General features: G+C 60.7%; 1 protein-coding gene across 1 annotated transcript in view; it reads left to right on the forward strand.

Moving 5' to 3' along the window:
• HMCN2 (hemicentin 2) overlaps positions 1-20,607 on the forward strand; it is a 140,463-nt gene that overhangs the window by 61,132 nt on the left and 58,724 nt on the right. The window contains exons 23-41 of the mRNA XM_082695922.1: positions 440-567; positions 2,255-2,509; positions 3,509-3,595; positions 6,975-7,169; positions 7,677-7,807; positions 8,130-8,277; positions 8,648-8,774; positions 9,956-10,110; positions 11,028-11,306; positions 12,722-13,003; positions 13,644-13,752; positions 13,944-14,113; positions 14,938-15,092; positions 15,473-15,569; positions 16,029-16,124; positions 16,832-17,008; positions 17,517-17,674; positions 18,525-18,648; positions 20,193-20,368. Coding sequence (XP_082552048.1) covers positions 440-567; positions 2,255-2,509; positions 3,509-3,595; positions 6,975-7,169; positions 7,677-7,807; positions 8,130-8,277; positions 8,648-8,774; positions 9,956-10,110; positions 11,028-11,306; positions 12,722-13,003; positions 13,644-13,752; positions 13,944-14,113; positions 14,938-15,092; positions 15,473-15,569; positions 16,029-16,124; positions 16,832-17,008; positions 17,517-17,674; positions 18,525-18,648; positions 20,193-20,368 — 3,049 coding nt within the window. The remainder of the gene's footprint in view (positions 1-439; positions 568-2,254; positions 2,510-3,508; positions 3,596-6,974; positions 7,170-7,676; positions 7,808-8,129; positions 8,278-8,647; positions 8,775-9,955; positions 10,111-11,027; positions 11,307-12,721; positions 13,004-13,643; positions 13,753-13,943; positions 14,114-14,937; positions 15,093-15,472; positions 15,570-16,028; positions 16,125-16,831; positions 17,009-17,516; positions 17,675-18,524; positions 18,649-20,192; positions 20,369-20,607) is intronic.

Consider the following 20,607-nt stretch of genomic DNA (forward strand, 5'->3'; position numbering starts at 1 on the left):
GGCAGGGCGTGCAGTAGAAGAGGGGGAGTTACTGGTGACCCTGTGCCAGGCCCTGGGCTGAACCCACATGGAATCTGCTCACCAGCCCGAGACGCAGGCCTTCCTGGCGTGCCCATTTTGCAGATAAGGAAATGGAGGCCCCAAGAGGGAAAGGGACTTGATTTACTCAGTGAGGAAAGTTCGGACTATGGACCAGGCCCCAAGCTGTGGATTCCTAGTCCAGTACTCATTAGGTCTTAGACCAGTTGGGGTGGGACCTGGCCCTGGCCTGGAAGTAGAGGCAGGTGGGGGGTGGGGGGAGACTGAAGCTTGGGGGTAGACACAGCCTCAGTCCTGGCAGGCTTCCAGGGGTAGGTGGCTTGTTCCAAGTTGGGTCTGGAGGTCCTTCCCACGGGGATGGGGTTGGTTGTGGACTCACCAGTGCCCCTCACTCCGGCAGGCATCGCCTCCTCCCATCAGGCTCCCTGCGTCTGGCCCAGGCCCAGGTCAGTGACAGCGGCCTCTACAGATGCACGGCCAGCAACCCTGCCGGGTCTGCCTCTCAGCGCTACGACCTCGAGGTGCAAGGTAGGGTTCTGCTGGTCTCCTGGGTTTCACCCGTGGCCCCGCCTTTCCCTCTGTCTTTCTCAGGCCTTCTCCGTGCTCTTCCCTCTCTGCAGGCTGGGCCCTGTCACCTCTTCCTGGGAGCCCTCCGGGGCTTCCTCCCCTCCCCTGCATCCTGCCTTCCTCCAGCCCTGTCTCTTTCCTTCCCTTGCTCCCTACTCCTGTGCTCATGCTCGGGATGCCCTGAGAACAGAGGGCAGGGTCCAGGGCAGGCCTAGGTCGGTGGGGGCTTAGAAGACAGGAGGGGGTTCCGGTTCCTGGCTCGGCTGGGACCCCAGCAGTGGACATGTCCGTGGGTGTCCAGGTCCCATCTACAGAGACTAGCCACGGAGTCGCTCCACCAAAAAGAGCCAGGGAGCTTGTCATCTCCAAAAGCCCCAGGAATGACTGAAGACGGGGTCAGCCAACTCCGGTCCTTGGGCCCCATCTGCCCCATTTCCTGTTTTCACGTGGCCCACCAGTGAAGAACGCCGTCCGCATTTTTAAGTGATTGGGAAAAAGAAAACCCCAGATAATACTGTGTGACGCGTGAAAATCACACAAGGTTCAGGTTTCAGTGTCCATAAAACCAGCCCTCTTGGGGCATGGCCTGACACACTTGTGGACGTGTGGTCTGGGGGGGGTGCTTTGGTGCCACAATGGCTAGTTGAGTAGCTGAGAGACAGACCATCTGGCCCGTGTGAAAGATTTATTCTCTTGCCCTTTCAAGAAAATTTGTCCCCTGATCTAAGCTGGCATCCCATTTCCCAGGTGGAAGCGTCGAGGCTCAGAGAGGGCGAGGGCTCAAAGGTTTGCTGTGGGTTTGCATGAACATCCGAGCGACATGGCAGCGGGGGGGCTGGGTGACATGTAGGGCCTCAGAGCTGGGAGGACTGGATTTGAATCCTGCCTCTACCACCACTGGGCTGTGTGACCTTGGTTGGCCCCTAGGCCTCTCTGAGCCTTGGTTTCCTCCTTCGTGAAGGGGGCCCATAGTAATGCCCATCCCATGGTTGTCATAAGGGGGCGTGCAGCACAGAGGAAGCTGCTATTGTTTTCGGCAGGCGTGGGGGTGGGCGGGGTGTGTACATCCTCCTGCTCCTGGACATAGAGACCCAGGGGGGCCTGGTCCCCCAGAGCCAGGCAGGCTCCAGCTCCTATCAGCTGAAGGGGTGGGCGGCTCTGGTTAATCACACAGCCCTTCTGAGCCTCAGTTTTTTCCATCTGCCAAATGGGCATGGTATCACCTTCCTGTAGGAAAGACCAAATGCGACGGAGGAGATGTGAATGTGGTAGAAGTGAGCACCTACATCTTCCCCAGCCCGGGGGAGGGAGGGCGTAGGGGGGCGGGGAGAGGTGGGAAGGGCTGGGAGGGGGTTGGGGGAGGTGGGGGGGGGGGAGCCGCGGAGCACGGAGGAGTGATTTTGTGATGAGAAAACATGTGTTCAGGTGAAAGGCCAGACTGTTCACTTTGGGGGGTCCACATGGGGAGTCCTGCTGTCCTTTCCTGACAGAATGAGGAATGGTCAGCCTTAGACCAAGCCCCGGGATGATTTCTGCTGGTTGATGATACCCAGAAGGGAGGGCAGGCAGGCCCTCCTTGGGGGTCTGGGCTCTGTGACCCCCACCTGGGGGCTCCACGACCTGACGCCCCTCCCCGGGGCCGTATCAGTGCCCCCTCAGGTGCAGCTGGGCCCGCGGGTCCTGAAGGTGCTGGCAGGAGAGATTCTGGACCTGAACTGTGTGGCTGAGGGCAGCCCAGAGCCGCGGCTGAACTGGTCCAAGGACGGGGTGACCCTGCAGGGTGGGGGGCCCGCGGGCTCCGTCCACTTCTCCGCCATCCGGACCTCTGACGCCGGGGTGTACCGCTGTGAGGCCTCCAACAGCGCCGGCCTGGATGCCTGGGAGCTGGAGCTCCGGGTGCTGGGTGAGTGTCCCCTGAGCCCCGGAACTCACTGCTCCTACCTCCTCCCCACAGCAGCCAGGGCTTCTGAGATGCGTGACCCCTGCCTTCCTCCCAGCCTCCAGTGCCCCGAGGCGGCAGCGCTGTCCCTCGCGAGGGAGGCTCGTGGGTACCGTGTCCACTGGTGTGGACAGAAGGTGCCAGGGCCAAGGTTCGGCTTCTTCCACTTTGCAGCTGGAGAACTGTAGGCCGGTTATTCCCACTCTGTGGTCCTGGGTTTTCTCCCTTGGAAAATGGGCCTGATTATATGCGAGGAGTCAGTGAGAGAAAGTGTGGGAGGTGCCTGGAGCCCGAGCGGTCTGGATCAGTGGTTTTATTGATGGGGCGCCTGGGTGGCTCTGTCGGTGGAGCGTCTGCCTTCGGCTCAGGTCTTGATCTCAGGTTCTGGGATCGGATCCTGCATTGGGCTCCCTGCTCCAAGGGGAGTCTGCTTCTCCCTTTCCCTCTGCCCTTTCCTCTGCGTATGTGCACGCCTGCTCTCTCTCTCTCTCTCTCTCTCTCTCTCAAATAAATAAAATCTTTTAAAAAATAAACAAAGATTCTATTTATTTAAGAGAGGGAGGTGTGAGGAGCAGAGGGGGCGGGAGCAGCAGACTCATGCCGGGTGCACAGCCTGGTGCGGGGCTCGATCCCACGATCCTGAGTTCACAACGTGCGCTGAGTTCAAGAGTCAGACGCTCCAACAACCGAACCACCTAGGAGCCCCTCACTATTTTGAAATTAAGCCGGGGAGTGGCAGCTGGAGGGGCACGGAGGGCAGGGCGATGCCAGGCTCCACCTTCCAAGCCCTAGAGTCTTGGGGGACCCTAGCGGCTTCTCCATGGGCCACCCATGGGCCACCTGGTGGGAGGCAGGTCTGCACCAGCGGCCAGGAAGCTGAGGGCCTTATGCCGGGCTGGGTTGTGGATGGGACGCCCTCTCCACCGGCCCCGGGGTAAGTAGGGTCACGCCGGCTCTCCGCAGAGCCGCCGCACTGGGAGGCCGATGAGAGCAGCGGCCTGCTGGAGAGAGCGGCCGGAGAGAACGCCAGCCTGCCGTGCCCAGCCCGAGGTGAGGCTGGGCCCCGGGGGGTTGGGCTGGGAAGGAGCACCCCTTCCATGTCAGCGCCCTGGGTCACACCTTGGGGGCAGTACCCATGGGTTACAGAGGGTTAGGGGGTCCAAACTTTCAGCCCCGCACTGTGCCAGGACTTTTATCCTATTGACAACTTTGTAGGGTGGGTATTCGCATTGGCTTTTTTTTTTTCTTTTGACTAGGGGCCATCTAGGCCCAGAGGGTGTAAGCAAGTTGTCAGAGGTCACTCAGCCAGGAGGTGACTCACGATATGTGGTTGCAGGTTTGACCCTGCCCAAAGGACCCCTTAAGTCCCAGCTCCTCTAGGGACTGCTACAGCCCAGGCAAGGACGGCCCAAGGGTCTTGGGATTGGGGTTCGGAGGCCGCTGCAGAGGATGGATTCACGTGGCTCGGGGAAGACTAGCCCTTTGGGGGCCCCTTGGGAGCAGCAGCACAGTTGTGGGGCCAAGATAGCCACCTCTGTGGTCAGCCATCCCATGCTGAGCCCCGCTTTGGCCCCTCTAGGCCAGATACCATGAGGCAGTTCGTACCTTTTGACGGAGCCTCTATTTTCTCATCTGTACAGTGGGGCCATTCCAGACCCCCCCCCAGGACAGCTGGGAGGGGTCGGGGGAACAGCAGGAGTTTTGGGACCCGGCACTGTGCCTGGCACACTGTAGAGGCTCAGGGGGATGTGTTGGATGGGGATCTGGGTCCGAGGCTGCTTGCAAGAAGTCTAGAAGGAGTCAGGAGATCTGGTTCTAGTCCCTGCGTCACTTCTGGCGCCTGGAGCCCAGGGAAGTCCCTGGAACAGGCCCCAGGGAGGGTTAGGTAGGAGGCAGGGCTGGGTGGGAGCAGCTCGGGAACCTCCAGGACTCCTCTCTGAGACCCGCCCACCTGGAGGCCGGACAGCCCACTCTCAGCCAGGGCGCCACCTTGTGTCTGTCTCTGGGAACAGCAAGCCGCCGATCCGTGGGGGTGGAGGACCCAGCCAGTGGCCCTTCTGCCCCTCGTGCCCCTCATCCTCTCTGGTCAGTCAGCGGCTCGTCCTCTGGGCCTGACATCAGCTGAATCAGCATAACCCAAGCCCTCTCTGATAAACAGCACCTGCCCCCCAGGTGCCCTTGGCCTTCTCCCTTTCAAGCCGGTCGCTGCCTGGTGGGCAGGGTTGGGCGCTGGCACTCACCAGCCGTGCCACCTTGGGCTCAGAGGGCTAAGGAGAAGGTGCTGTGCCCAGTGCTCGGAATGCAGAAGCCCTGGTACCCGCGGGGGGTGACAGCACCCGCCTGCTCCTTGGGGGGCGGGACGGGAAGGCCGGGAGCCCGGCCGCTGCCTGGCTGGGGATGTGGGCCACACCACTGCTCCTCTCTAGGCCCCCGTGAAACAGGAGCGGGGAGGTGAGGTGAGTGATTGTCACCGACAGTTCGGAGTCCCCTGGAATCTTCCCCGGGCAGAGCTACGGGGCAGCTCTGTGGTTAGAGCTCATTGACGGGTTAGATGTTTTGCATTTTTAAAAACAAGTTCCAGGGTTCAAAACTCAGTGTCCCTCCAGGAGAGCAGCTCTGAAGTCCTGGGACCTGGCATGGCGGGAGGATGGGGGTGGGGTCGGCCGCTCCAGAAGAGCTGAGGAGCTGGGGGGAGCATTGTGTGTTGTGGAGTGTGTGTGTTTGTGCGTGTGATGTGTGGTGTATATGTGTGTGGTGTGTGTGCGGTAGAGTGTGTGTGTGTGTGAGGTGTGGGGTGTGTGTGGTGTGTGAGGTGTATGTGTGTCTGGTGTGTATATATGTGTATGTGTTGGTGGCATGTGGTGTTTATGCGTGTGGTGTGGTGTGCGTTTGTGTGTGTTGCGTGTGTATGTTGCGCATGTGGCGGGTATGTATGCATATGTATATGTTGTGATGTGTGTGGTGTATGTGTGTGAGGGGGGCTTGTGTGTGTCTGGTGTGTACATATGTGTGAGCACATGTTGTGGCACGTGTGGCCTGGGGGCTGCAGCGTGTGTGTGGACTGGTGTTTATGCAGGTGGCGTGGTGTACATGTGCCGTGTGTGTGCTCACCTGTGTGTGCCCGCTGTGGGGAGCAAGGCCCCTGTGGCAGGAGGTTCCAGCAGGCTCACGGGTGGGCACAGAGTGGGTGACAGGCCCCCTCCCCTCCTGGCGGTGGGCAGAGTCCCAGAACGGGAGGCACAGTGGCCAGGGTGGGGGGTGGAGGGCCTGGGGACCCTCCGGAAGGAGGCGACACCTGGGATGCCCGGGGTGTGCCACGTCCTGCTGGCCACCCTAGATCAGAAACTGGCCCAAATGGGGTGGCGCACCCCTTCTTCCCCGTGGCTGAGGTTGGAGGAGCGATTCGGAGGGCTTGTGTCTGGGGTGGGGCGTGGCATTAGCCCACGTGGCTTCGCCCACACTGTGGGTCCCGATGACCAGCGTTGGCCAAGAGGGAGGGGGGTGATGGAGGTGTGAGGGCGCTGTCCCTGGCGTTTGGGGAGTGTCCCCTTCCTATGTGGCTCCAGTGAAGGAAGGAGGGCCGGGGAGGGCCCGGCGCTCAAAGCGCTTTGTCCTGACGTCGTCCAGTAGGTCCATAGGGCGGGGGCGTGTGTGGCCCTCGGGAGGCTGGGTCATCTCCCAACACCAATCTGAGGACCCCACTGTGTGCCCGGCCCCAGGGGGGTGGCCGTGTGTTCCCAGTCCTCCGTGTGCCAGGCCATCTCTGCCTGGTGGCAGAGATGGACCTTGGGCAGTGAGTTGTGTCCAAGAAGGGAGTCCAGGGTGGTTGTGGCACTCACAGTGGGGCTGGGAGGTGGCCGGCAGTGCCAAGCCCCATGCCTGTGGAGGGACGAACAGCCCAGCGGCACCGGAGCCTCCCCTTTCCAGCACAGACTGGACAGATGCTGAGTACGGCCGGCTCGCGCATTCAGTGGGCTCGCGCATTCAGTTCGCGCCTGCTGTGGGCCGGGCCCTGGGCTTGCGGGGTGGGGTCAGGGAATCAGAGGGAAGATCCTGGCCCTTGTTGGGAGACAGGCGGTAGGCAAAAGAAATCTAAGTAAAAGCATCTTGTGCTCAGTAGAAAGTTGGGGCTGACTGGCAGAAAGTAGTGTGGGCCAGCTCACGGGGCCAGGGGTATGATTCCAGATGATGGGACCTCTTTGAGAAGGGAGCCGGGAAGAGGGCTCTGGCCCCTTGCCTGTGGCCCTCAGAGCCCCGGGAGACCAGTGGACCTGCAGCACGGGGTGGGAGGTACTCCTGCCAGGCTAGGGGCGAGGAGGCGCTTGGAGTCACCACCGGAGGGTCAGTGACGTTTGCACAAGGGAGGGGGGCGGGAATGTGGGTGCAGAGGGGGGAGCGCTCATGCTGATGACTCCATGTGCCCTGCCAGGGACTCCCAAGCCACACATCACGTGGCGGAAGGGCCCATCCTTGGAGCCCCTGCGTGGCCGGCCGGACCTGGAGGTGCTGGAGGAAGGCTCCCTATTTCTGGCCTCAGTTTCTCCCGCTGACAGCGGAGACTATGAGTGCCAGGCCACCAACGAGGCAGGTTCCACGTCCAGGAGAGCCAAGCTGGTGGTCTACGGTAAGCCGGGACCCCAGAGCAGGGCATGACTTGTATGTACTTGCCAGGGGTGCCCCAGGATGCCCAGGTAGGGCGGCGCCAGCTCCCCAGGGCTCTGAGCCGCCCTGGCTTGCACTGTGATGACTGGCCTGGGAGGTTTGGTACAAAGATAGACCCAGGCCCCACCTTCAGAGATGACGACTCCGGGGTCCCTCCCAGGTGACCCCAGCAACAGGTTAGAAGGAGAACCAGATGGGTCTGGGGGGCCCAGCACCTTGCAGAGCAGAATGTCAGAGAAAGTGGCACAGTGCCTGGGAACAGCTGGGGTGTGCAGGTCCCAGGGTGGGCTCTGCGGCACTCCCAGGTCCACGTCGATCCTGGTGGCCAGATCAGAAACTGGGGTGGGACCCCAGAATCTGGGGAAGGGCAGTCTGCCCGTCCAGGCCAGGGAGAGTGGTCCAGATGGGATCTGGGTAGCCGTGACCCTCCGGGGTGGGGACAGCTTCTCTGCTTCTCTTTGCTCCCAAGTGCCCCCTAGCATCCGGGAGGACGGGCGGAGGGCCAATGTGTCAGGCATGGCCGGGCAGTCCTTGACTTTGGAGTGTGACGCGAATGGCTTTCCAGCCCCTGAGATCACGTGGTTCAAGGATGGGCAGCCGGTGGGTGTCCTTGGGAGGTTGGTGGGGGGAGGCGGGCTGTGGGTGGGATTTGGATAGGGTATGGGCCTTCTGAATGGGTTTTTGCATGTGCCACGTGTGGCAAGGGGAGGTGACAGGGGTTTTGGGGAATGCACTGGACAGTGGAGGCCTGCGCTCCTACAAGGAAGCCTGGGGGGCTGCATGGTGGAGGGGGCATGGCACCGTTATCAGAAACCCCAAGTTCCAAGTCACCGACTAGCTCCCTGGGCCTCAGGTTCTCACTGCTGATGTCAGGGAGTGGCCAGACCCTTCTCACCAGCTCCCTCTGGCCTCTCCTGCCCAGATCCCCAAGACAGGCAGTCACCATCTCCTGGACAAGTCCCGGGCCCTCCACTTTCCCAGGATTCAGGAGGGTGATTCCGGCCTCTACTCCTGTCGGGCGGAGAACCAGGCAGGAACCGCCCAGAGGGACTTCGATCTCCTCGTGCTCAGTGAGTGACTGAGCCCCTACCCTTTTATGGAGGCTGGGGAGGAGGGGGGCTTTGCCTGCTGAGTGTCAGGGACACAGAGGGGCCCACGACAGATCCTGTCCCTGTCCTCACAGAGCTCTCAGGATAGACACTAGACAATCACATGTTGAACCCTGTAATTAGTGTTGTGTTACGTGCTACAAAAAAACCATACAGGCTGCTGAGAAAGTTCAGAGCAGGGTCCCGATCCAGCCAGGGAGCTTTGAGTGAGGGACGGATGGGGAGGGAAGGGTGCACCGAGCTGGGGATCCACACAGACGAAGGCCTACCACAGGGCCTTTGCCTATGCAGGATTTGAGGAGTTTTCTTCCCTCTACCCCTTGACACCCAGTTCCTCCTTCCGTGCTTGGAGCCGGGGCTGCCCAGGAGGTGCTGGGCCTGGCTGGTGCAGAGGTGGAGCTGGAGTGCCGCACCTCGGGGGTCCCCGCACCCCAGGTGGAATGGACCAAGGACGGGCAGTGAGTGGTCTTCCTGGTGCATGGTATGGGGGTGGTGCCCAGGCCGGGGCTGGGTGGAGGGGGGCCTTGGGGAGGGCAAACTCGAGTGAGGAAGACTGACGGGCATCACACGTGCCACCCAGGACCCAGGCAGCAGAGGGCAGCATGGGACACCTCCCGCCCCTGCCTGCCATTACCCAGGGACTCTCCTCCCCGCCCCCCCCACCGCAGGATTTTCTCATTACTTAGCCAGTGTTGCTTTTTGTTTTTAACTTTTTTTTTAAGGTAAAATTTGCAAAAATATAAAATCAACCATTCTAAAGCGCACACTTCCGTAATATTTAGTGCACGCACCGCGGGCTCACATCGGTCCCCTTTCTCTAGTACCAGAACGTTTTGTCACCCCAAAAGGGGACTCCATACCCATCAGCCCCGGCAATCACTAGTCGTCTCACTATCTCCATGGATGTGCCTGTATTTCAGATTAATTCCCTGCAGTCATGGAGTCCATGTCCTTCTGGGCCCAGCGTGCCTAATTTAGCACGCAGTTCTCAGGGCTCATCTGTGCTGGAGCAGGGAGCGGTACAGGCACATCTCGAAGATGCCGCGGCCTCAGCTCCAGGACTCTGCAAGAGAGCAGATCCTGCGATAGAGCAAATCGAATGAATTTTTTCATTTCCTAGTGTGCATGCACGTGACATTCTGTGGCAGTCTGCCGAACGTGCAACAGTATCATGTCTAAAAAACAATGTACCGTTTGGGGCGCCTGGGTGGCTCCGTGGGTTAAGTGTCTGCCTTCAGCTCAGGTCATGATCCCCGCCGGGGTCCTGGGATATCGAGTCCCACATAGGGCCCCCTGCTCAGCGGGGAGCCTGCTTCTCCCTCTGCCTCTGCCTGCCACCCCGCCTGCTTGTGCTCTCTCTCGGTCAAATAAATAAATAAAATCTTAAGAAAACAACAACCACAAAAAAATGGTAAAACAAAAAATAGCAGATTGCTAAACAATGCCAACCATCCTCTGAGCTCTCAGCCAGTCGTCCTGGGCCTACACTGGCTGAATAACATTCCTCTGTAGGCCCTCCTCGGTGGACGGGCACTCTTTCCAGCAACTGGAACCTTTCAGACTCGTTTTTCACCGGAGGCAGGCTCCCCTCTGTGCAGCCTCGCCCTAACCCGTGGCATTCTCATGCCCGCCCTTCCAGGCCTGTCCTTCCAGGAGACCCTCACGTCCAGCTCCAGGAGGATGGCCAGGTTCTCAGAATCCCCAGCAGTCACCTGGGGGACGAGGGACGGTACCAGTGTGTGGCCTTCAGCCCTGCCGGCCAGCAGGCCAAGGACTTCCGGCTCAGAATGCAGGGTGAGCCCGACACCCCCGTCACGGCTGCCCGCTGCACGGTGGCAGGACGGGGCAGAGACGGGGGCCCAGGAGGAGGAGCTCCCCGGTCCAATACGGCTGTGGGGAGGGACAGGGAATCTGGCCCCAGGCTCCTGAATCCCACTGTCCCCATCCGCAGCTTTGCAGCTTTCCTATTCCCGACCCTGCTTGGGATGATCATTTCTAATGTCTTACATGGAAACACACTTATTTCAAAGGATATTTGATGTCTCCACTCCAAGTGGGAAGCCAGGGCCTCTGGGCAGTCCTAGCCTGGTTCTCTGCCCAGCAGGAGTAGAGGCCAGAATCACCTGCCTGGATCCTGGGAAAGGGGAGGGCCCGGGGCTTGAAAACAAATGCAGCAAGAGAGCACTGCTCTAGAAAGTACTAGAAGATTATGTACACCTCTACCAACCTCGCCTTTCCCTTTGTTGTAATCAGGATGGAAGGAATTTAGGAAGGGCAGAGCTGTTCCTTCCTGAGATCCAGTGCTAGTTTGTGCTGTGCCCGCATGTCCCCTCCATCACTGAGGGTGTCACCTGTGGTGAACCCCTGATTTCGGTCATTTTATGGATGGGGAGAGGGGAAGTGACCTGTGCCTGGTCACGCAGTGAGTTAGAAGCAGAGTGGGTCTCGAGGCCGGAGCCGGGGCTCCTCCAACATCTCCACACCTCTTGTGATGACTGGGTCCCACATCAGCATGTCCCAAGAGGTCTGTTCCCATCTGTCCCCAGACACTCTACTGTCCCCGTGCCCCAAGCATTCCACACCCTGTGGTAGGAGCTGGTGACGTGTGTAGGGTTTGTGGTCCACGGGCATGGGATCACCACTCTGGGGCTGGGACTCCAGCCGCCTTGGGGAGGCTCTCTGTGACCAGCACCCCTCTATGTCATTCTCAGCACCTCCCACCATCTGGGGCTCCAACGAGACAAGCGAGGTGGTCGTCATGGAGGGCCACCCAGTACGGTTCTTGTGTGAGGCCCGAGGGGTGCCTGTTCCCAACATCAGCTGGTTCAAGGATGGGGCCTCCCTCCCGCTCAGCGCCGAGGCTGTCTACACCAGGGGCGGCCGGCAGCTGCAGCTGGGGAGGGCCCGGGCTGTAGATGCTGGCACGTACACCTGCCAGGCCAGCAACCCTGTGGGGGTCACAGAGAAGAGCTCCAGGCTGGAGGTTTACGGTGAGTGGTGGGGGGTTGCAGCAGGGAGCAGTCAGCTGGGGTGGGGGTGGGGCACTCTAGGTTATGGTGGGCCTGTCTTCAACAGTTGCTGAGGGGGGTGTGGCCAGAGGCCCAGGTTACTGAGACTAAGGAGTTACCAGGGAGAATCTGGGTTTATCCAGCTTCCCTCACCCAGATGGGCAGGATGCTGAGGCCAGAGTAGGGAAGGCCTGTCTGGGGGGCCCAGGCAGAGCCAAGCGGAGAATTCATGTTTCCCACTGGGGGTACAGCTTTTCACTGCTCTTCAATGAATAATTAACCACTCCTCGTTAATCACTTACTGTGAGCTGGGGCCCCTGGGGCTTTTCACAGCATCAGCTCATTTCATCAGGGTTCAGGGCATTGGGCTCTTGTCTCCCTGTCTCACACTTACTTATCCAGGAGCGCAGGGGGTTCCGGGGGTAGCGGGGAGGAGAGGCTGGCTGAGGGTCACTTGCTAGGAGGTGATGCGACCTGTTCACGGTGTGCGGACAGGGGGTCTGACTGTGTCTCTTGTGCTGTTGACCTGGGTGTAGACCCATCTGGGGAGGGCTGGGCTCTGAGCGGGGGTGAGGGGAACTGAGTGTAAGTGGGCAGGCATGGGGTCTGAGACCCAGAATGCAGGCTGATGCGATCATCCCGGCCCCTGGAGAGGACCCAGCTCCGGAGCTCTGGCCCCTGAAGGTGTGGAGGGCTTGGGGGCCGGGCCACGGGGACCCCGAAGGGAAGTTGGGCTGCGCGGGGTTCACCAGCAGCTGCTGAGGACCCGCCCAGCTGCCGTCTCGGGGACTGTCACTTGAGGATCGGAGGACCTCCTGGAAATGCATTTTCCTACAATTTTCGAAGGGGCTTGTAACAAGACGTAGAGTCTCATTCCAGGCAGTCGTGTCCCCATGGCCCCTGGTGAGGGCTCTGTGGTCTCTGCAACCCCTCCAGGGGGAAGATAGAAGTCCCCCTTCCGGCTGCGCCCATGGCCATTGAAGGCTGAGCCCCAAAAGACCCTCTGGACTTGGCCTGCCCCCCGGCATCCACTTCCTTAGACCAGGGAAGGGGCCTGAAGGAGCAACGGTGCTAGTCTCGGGCCCTGGGGTGCCCGTGGTTTTGAGTTCCACGGAAATAGAGACCTACTGTGTGCAGCCACGGAGGCGTGCACAGACGTGCTCTTGTTCTGCTCTCAGGGAGCTCGCAGGGTGGCAGGGTTGGAGAGAAGAGGCAAGCCGTGTTGGGGGAGGGATGTGGCCCGGGGCAGAGGGAGGGAGAGAACGCTTCCAGCCAGGGGCCGGGGAGCAGGTGGTCCATGGGAGGTCAGTCAGCAAGGGGCTTACGCTGGCCTGCTGGGCGGAGAGCAGACAGGTGTCCCCCTCTGGTCCCTGAGCAGCCCCCTGCTTCTTCCCTAGTCCCACCCACCATCGAGGGTGCTGGAGGGGAGCCTCGTGTGGTGAAGGCCGTGGCTGGGAGGCCCTTGGCGCTGGAGTGTGTGGCCAGAGGCCACCCACCCCCCACCCTCTCCTGGCACCGCGAGGGGCTGCCCGTGGCAGAGAGCAACGAGACGTGGCTGGAGGCGGGAGGCAGCGTGCTGAGCCTGGAGCGCCTGGGGGAGGCGTCCGGAGGCCCCTACAGCTGCGTGGCCAGCAGCCCCGCTGGGGAGGCCGTGCTGCAGTATTCCGTGGAAGTACAAGGTGCGCTGGAGACTGTCCCCCCCGAGTCACCCGGGCTGCGGACCGCTCTTCTATACCCACTGTGTGTGGGGGGCCTGCCGCCCCTGGGGGATGCGGGGTGGTGAAGGCCCAGCATCCCGTATTGCTAGGGGCAGACGGACACACAGACGTGGGCTGGAGGTCCCGAGGGGGGGGGTGAGCCCCAGGATCATACTTCCTGCTCAGGGATCCCGAGCAAGGTTGCTTTGGACGGGACCCCACTCTGCTCCCAGATGCTCGTGGTCAACGGGCCAGACTTTGGACTCTCTGAGGCCCAGAGCTGGGCTGTGTGGGCTCTGGTTCCCGGGTGAGATGGGCCTTTGCCTGTTTGCTTCCATTTAACCACGTCTCTCAGGCGTTGCCTCTGGGCCAGGCCCACATGGTATTGGAGACAAAGCAGAGAACAAGGCAGATGAGACTCCTGAGGCCTCGGTCTGGTGGCGAGACAGACATTCAATGAGCAGGCTAAGCCTGTGGGGAGACCAGAAAGGCCACTCACCCCGTGGTCCCAGAAGGCCTCCTGGGGGCCTTGAAGGGTGAGAGGTCTGGGTCTTGCTTGGAAGGCGCTGGGGACCTGGGTTTGCCCAGCCCCAAACTCTCAATGCTGGGCCCTGCCCTCCAGTGCCCCCACAGCTCCTGGTGGCTGACGGCTCGGGTCAGGTGACCGCCCTCGTGGGACAGCCCTTGGAACTGCTCTGTCAGGCCTCAGGCTCCCCCGTGCCTACTCTGCAGTGCGTATGGGGCGGTGGAGGCCAGGGCTGGGGTGCGGGCAGGCAGAGGCCGCACGCTGCGGGGTCGGTGGGGATGGGAGGCAGCCCCTGCCAGGCGGTATGAGGGAGGCCACAGAGCCGGGGAGATCCTGCCCACCCTGCCCTCCCCGGCCCCAGGCCGAGCGACACGTTCCCCTCCCCACCCCCCTCAGGTGGCTGCAGAACGGCCGCCCGGCTGAGGAGCTGCCTGGGGTGCGGGTGACCTCACAGGGGGCCACGCTGCACATCAGCCACGTGGAACTGGGCCACGCCGGCCTCTTCGCCTGCCAGGCCACCAACGAGGCGGGCACCGCTGGGGCTGAAGTGGAGCTGTCGGTGCACGGTGAGGGGGCGGGGGCCGCCTGAGATGCTGGGGGCGGGCGGGGCCGGACGGCCGCAAACATCCGTGCCCTTGGCGGCCTGGCGGGTGAGGGAGGGCCCGGGCCTGGCTTCTGTAGGCGGCGTCTCTAGACATGGCTTTCCGGCTCCTCAAAGAGACACAGGTGTGAGAGGCAGGCCTCGGCCGCTTCCCTGTGTGTCACATGTCCTGTCCACAGGCCCTCACTCCCCTCCCCAGCCCGCCCTCTCCGCTCGCTCTCTTCCCGCGGACCCCGTTGAACTTCAGTCAATTCTTTAAATGCATCAGCTTTCTCACCTCCAAGCCTGCAGAGAAGTCTGTCCTCCGCCTGGAGTAGTCTCCCTCTTCCTCTTTGCTGGCCTAGCTTCCCCCCTCTCCTTTAGGTCTGTCTTCAAACACCCCTTCCTCCAGGAAGCCCTCCCGGATCCCACTGTGGTTCTGATCTGCCCTGCCTAACGTGCCACCTGCTGTGTTATAAAATGGCCTGTTGTGTTGTCCATGTCCCCTGCCCAGCTCTGGGAGCTCTGGGAAGGTGGCACTGTAGTCCCTGGTGCAGAATAGAGGCTCGAGGCACACATGGATGAGTGGGTGGATGGGCAGGAGAATTTTAAAGGGGAAGACCTGCTCTGCTGACTCCTGGTCTGGTGCTCTCCCCCAAGCCAGGCGTCTGTTGAATTGAGTGGACAGAGAGGCCAGAGGCTGGCCCTGTGAGGATGTTCGCTACCTCCGGGCAGTGAGGGGAAGTCTGGGTGCTCACTGCACCCGTCCTGATCCTGACCTGGGCTCTCCCTGCCTCTCCCCCTGCCCAGAGCTCCCACTGGCAACCATCGTTGGGGGCGACAATATCACAGTCCCTTTCCTGCAGCCTGTGACCCTCCAGTGTGTGGGGACTGGGGTGCCCACCCCAAGTCTCCGCTGGTGGAAGGATGGGGTGGCCCTGGCAGCCTCGGGGGGGAAACTGCAGGTACGTTCAAGGACCCCAGGGCTGGTGGGGCAAGGACACAGGTGGAGGGGTCACTTTTTAGAGGTCCTGGTGACCCTGAGGGGGGCCCTGGTAGCCTGGGGGCAGGATGAGCGCTGGGTGGTGGGCCTGAGGAGGGGACGGGGTCCTAGATGGCTTCAGTACCCGAGGGATCTGGGGGAGACAGGAAGCACCCCCAGAATCCGAATGCAGCGTCTAGAACTCCACCCCCAGAGCCGAACTGTCCCCATGACTCCTTTCTCCCACCCCTGGGGTCTGCAGCCACCCGGCTGCGCCCCACGTCCCGGCATCCCTCTGACCACCGTCCAGTGTGGGGCTCCGTGTCCCCACGCCACACTCTCTCATCCCTCCCCCGCCGGCAGATCGAGAAGGTGGACCTGAACGATGAAGGCTTCTACACTTGTGCCGCCACTAGCCTGGCCGGCGAGAGCAAAAGGGACGTGGCTCTCAAGGTGTTGGGTGAGGACAAGGGTGCTGGGTGGTGGGTGATCCTGCGAGGGCCCCTGGGGCTGCCCTGGGGGGTCGGGGGCGGGGAAAGGAATTTTAAAAAACAGCATGTCCTTGTCTGCCTTCAGACTTAACCTTTGCTTGTGTTACTCATTCTTGGGTTCGTTGATGTCCTCCTGCGTGGGCAAATCCCTGGAAGTGTCCATTTCCATCAAGCCGGCTGTTGGCGGTCCCCACGGCGCTGGGCGCTGGGGCTGTCCCCATCGGGTCCCTGCCATAAAGATTGTAGCCCAGTGTCTTTGTTCTTGTGCGGGTTTAGGAGCAGGGTTCCTGCCTCAGGGGACATGAGCCATCTGGGGCTTTTATTGCCCAGACCCTTTGGGAAGGCCAGGGAGGGACACCAGGGGTGGCTGGGAGGAGTTCCCCGGAGGCCACATCCACCAAAGATGGGGCTCTCCTTGTCTCCCTTAGTGCCCCCCAACATTGAGCCGGGCCCGCTGAACAAGGCAGTGCTGGAAAATGCCTCAGTAACCTTGGAGTGTCTGGCTTCGGGAGTGCCCCCTCCTGGTAAGACCCCTCCTCTGGGCTGAAAGCCATCCCCAAGCTGGGCCCAGCTCCCCATCCAATGAGGCTGGCTGGTGCCCCAGGCTCCGCTTGGGCTGTGGACAGAACCGTAAGCACTCAGGAGGCTTTCCCCCTATCTCCCCAATTTTGCTCTCTCCCATGTCGATACGCCGGTCACCGCCAGGGCCCAGAGCACGTGCACTGGTGTCTGAAGCAAATGTGCGGGGGCTTCTGTTCAGAGTTTGCAACTGCACAGGACTGCCCTGGGCCAGCTGTCTGAGCTGTTGTCTGTCTGGGGCTCTTCTCTAGAACGGCAGCTGGGGAAAGACCAGGAGCTCGGGGCTGGGTGTGAGACAGGGTGGGCGCCGGCAGGACGTAAGGAAGCTGCGGCTCCATCGGCCCAGGCCTACAAGGGCGCTGATTTGGGGTGCACCATGTTTCCCTCTCAAGGTCTCCCTCGTGGTTTCCTGGCAGGGAGAGGAGTGAGGGCGTCGGGCTGGCTTATGACTCTCCTGGCTCCTGGCTGCCCCAGGCTCCATCCCGTGGAACTTCCCCCTTGCCCGTGTCCTGTCCCAGACAGCTCTGCCCTCCTCCCTGGAGAACTCCGGCTTGCCCTGTGGCCCGCCCCGGCAGCCTTCTGTGGGTGCTCGTTATCCGGGCACAGTCTAAAGGGCTGGTCGCAGCGCTTGCGTCTCTCTTCTCTCCCCCAGATACCTCCTGGTTCAAGGGCCGCCAGCCCGTCTCTGCCCGGAAGGGAGTGACGGTGTCGGCGGATGGCAGAGCTCTCCACATTGAGCGGGCACGAGTTTCTGATGCTGGGAGCTACCGCTGTGTGGCAACCAACGTGGCAGGAAGCACAGAGCTGCGGTATGGGCTCCGGGTCAACGGTGAGCTGCCCTGGGACTGCAGGGGTCCTTGTCCTGAAAGCTGTCCTTCCGTCCATTTGTCTGTCAGTCTGTCCGTCCATCCATTCAACCTTCCTTCCATCCATCCATCCATCCATCCACCCATCATCTGTCCGTCCTTCCATCCATCCATTTATCCCTTGTCTCTCTATCCACCCATCAGTCATCCTTCCATCGGTTCTGCCCAGGGATCCTCGACCTGGTTATCCCATGCCATCCCCGTAATAACCACCTCGTGCTGACCAGAAGACCCAAGTTCAAGTGCTACTTCTGTCCCTTTCTAGCTGGTTAGCCTTGGGCAGAAGGTTGTTTCCCATCTGTAGAAGCCTCATGGTGGTATTATAGGGAAGAGATGAGCACCCTGAGAGCTATGGAGTGATGTACCCATGTTGGGAGTGGCAGTCCCTGCACTGTTCTTTGTGGCTGTGTGTCCCGTGGGGTGCCCCAGCCAGGGGCTCACCCTGTGCCTTGTGTCACCCCCACCCCGCAGTGCCTCCACGGATCACGGTGCCGCCCAGCCTGCCGGGCCCCGTCCTGCTCAACGCCCCGGTCCGGCTGACCTGTGATGCCACCGGAACGCCCAGCCCCACGCTGATGTGGCTGAAGGATGGAAACCCCGTGTCCACTGCAGGGGCCTCAGGCCTCCAGGTCAGCAGGCTGGGCAGCCCTCGCCCTCCTACCTCGTGCCTCACTGGGTCGCTAGGAGCAGAGTCGGGCCCGGGGAGCTCCAAGGTGAGGGAGAAGCAGGGGCCGCCAAGGATGGTTCCCCCGAGGGAGGAAGCAGAGCTGCCGAAGGGAGGCGCGCCGAGAGCCTCGTGGTCTTCAGAAACAACGCACGCCCCCAACGCGAGCTCTCTATGTAACTTGTAAAAAGATTGATTTGTTTATTTGAGAGACAGCATGCATGGGGAGGAGGGGCAGAGGGAGAGAAAGTCTCAAGCAGACTGCTTGGCTGAGCACGGAGCCCGATGCGGGGCTCGATCCCATGACCCCAAGATCATGACCTGAGCCGGAACCAAGAGAACCAAGAGCCGGAACCACTGAGCTCCCCAGGCGCCCCGAGCCGTCCATATATGTAATTTTAAATTTTGCAGTAGCCACATTCAAATAAGTAAAAAGAAGTGAAACCAACTTCAATGACATATTTTAGTTAACCCAAACTATCCAAAAATCTCTTCATCATATGACGAATATAGAAATTATCAAGATATTTTACATCTTTCTTTGTGTCCTGGCTCTTGAAGTCTATTGTGTGTATATTTTATCCTTGGGGTTCAGCCCCGTTTCAGGGGCTCACTAGCTGTAGCCCTGTGCTAGAGGACTCTTCTAGGGTACTGATGTCATTTGCTTACCGGCCAGCAGCGGACTCAAGGTCTGGGCACAGTTCCAGGTTCCCCGGCACCTGGGGCAGCTCTGGGGTCTGGACCCCACTGGGGCTGGTGTGAGTGCTGCTCCCAGAGGTTCCCAAGCTCACGTTGGCTTCCTTCTGGGGTCGCAGGTCTTCCCCGGGGGCCGGGTCCTCACCCTGGCCAGTGCCTGGGCCTCGGACTCTGGCAGCTACTCCTGCGTGGCCGTGAGTGCGGTGGGCGAGGACCGCAGGGACGTCGTGCTCTTTGTCCACAGTAAGTCTCAGGCTCAGGTGCTGTCTGGTCCAGGCCAGTGGCTCAAGAAGCTGGGGCTGGGGGCACCCCCACCTCATCCGGAAAGCAAGGGGCTGTTGGATGTAGGAGGCACCAGCCAGCCTGAGGTTGTGGCTGCCCTCACTGGGGGTCAGGTGGAGGGGAGCTCCCCCATCGTGGGCGGGCGGGCAGGCGACCGCACAGCCAGGAGCTCCGTCCGTGTTCAGGGAGCAGGCAGAGGGGGACGTGGCAGGAAGAGCACTGAGCCTCATCAGGAATCAGATGTCCTCACTGTCCTAGGTCAAAGGGGGTAATTCCATTCTGGAAAGGCAGTCGGGTGCGTGTTTGGAGCTCATGAGTGTCTTGGAAGTGGGGTTCAAATCCTGCCTCTGTCGCTTCCTAGCTCTGTGAGCGTGGGCTACTCACTCTGCTTCTCTGAGCCTCCCTTTCTTTCTTTCTTTTTTTATTTTAAGATTTTATTTATTTATTTATTTAAGAGATAGAGAGCGAGCAGGGGGAGGAGCAGAAGGAGAGGGACAAGCAGACCCCCTGTTGAGTGCAGAGCCTGATGCAGGGCTCGGTCCCACAACCCTGAGATCATGACCTGAGCTGAAATCAAGAGTCGGATGCCTAACCGAGTGAGCCGCCCAGGCGCCCCAGCGCCTCCCTTTCCTCATCTGTGAAATGGCGTGAAGATAGCCCTGCTTTAGAGGGCCTCATGGGATTCGCTGCCCTCACAAACCACACAGTTACAGTCACTGCTGTTTTAACAATCCCTCTTACGGGATTTTGCAGAGAGTTTGTCGAGTGTTTGAGAACTCTGGGAAACATAGAGCCTTGGGTGATGAGGGGATGAGGAAGCCGTCCACTCTAGCTCTTTCCCTTTGCTGGAGTGAGAGTTAACAGGGATTGGGTGCCCAAGTTCTCACTATGTTTAATCTCACAGAGCCCCCGTGAGGTGGGTACTTTCTTTAGTCCCATCTTACAGATGAGGGAATCGAGGCCCCCCCCCGAGAGGCCTCACACAGGGCCTCACACAGTGCCTGAGTGGTAGACACAGGACTCCAGCCCAGGAGCTCTGACCCCAGACCCGGCCTTCCTAACTGCCACACCTCTCTGATTATTTTTGCATTGGGGGAAAAGGTGCCTCGGGGATCTGCTTTTCAAAAAAACTTAAATAAATAAAGATGTTGTAGCTCTAAAAAAAAAATGTTGAGATAATTGTAAGTTCACAGGTGAATTCACATGCAGCTGTAAGAATTAATACAGAGAGATCCTGGGACCCCTTTGCCCACTTTCCCTCGGCGGTGACGTCTCGTGTCGCTAACGCACAAAATCGCACGCGGGATATTGACCTTGCTACGAACCACCAGACTGTTCAGATCTGGGGGCCTCCTCTTGGAGCAGGACTGGGAAGGGCCTGGAGGGGAGGATAAGGGGCCAACAGCTCAAGGCGGAGACCCCCTCCTAACACGGACTCCCCACCCGCTGGTGTTGACCCCGGTTCCACCCACACCCCTGAGCCTCCTCTCCCGCCCCCGCCATAGCGCCCCCAAGCATCCTCGGGGAAGAGCTGAACGTGTCCGTCGTGGCCAACGAGTCCGTGACCCTGGAGTGCCAGAGCCAAGCCGTGCCCCCTCCCGTGCTGAGCTGGAGGAAGGATGGCCGCCCCCTGGAGCCGCGGCCCGGCGTCCACCTCTCTGCAGACAAGGCCCTGTTGGAGGTGGGTGGCCTCTTGGGATGCCGGCGGGCCTGCGGGGGCCCCCGACAAGGGTAGTTCAGCTCTGTATGACCCAGGGCCCGGGGTACACCCTCCAGACCTGGTCAGAAGCCGCTGCAGGGCCTCCCACAGTCCCCACAAAGCTGAGCCTTTCTCTTGCCACCTGTTTTTGTTCCTTGTTCAGAGGCCTCCGGGCCTTTGGGCGTTAGAGCCCTTCCTCGGGCCCCTGGCCCAGCGAGGGA

The sequence above is a fragment of the Mustela nivalis genome (genome assembly GCF_964662115.1).
Source record: "Mustela nivalis genome assembly, chromosome: 13".
Taxonomy (NCBI): Eukaryota; Metazoa; Chordata; class Mammalia; order Carnivora; family Mustelidae; genus Mustela; species Mustela nivalis.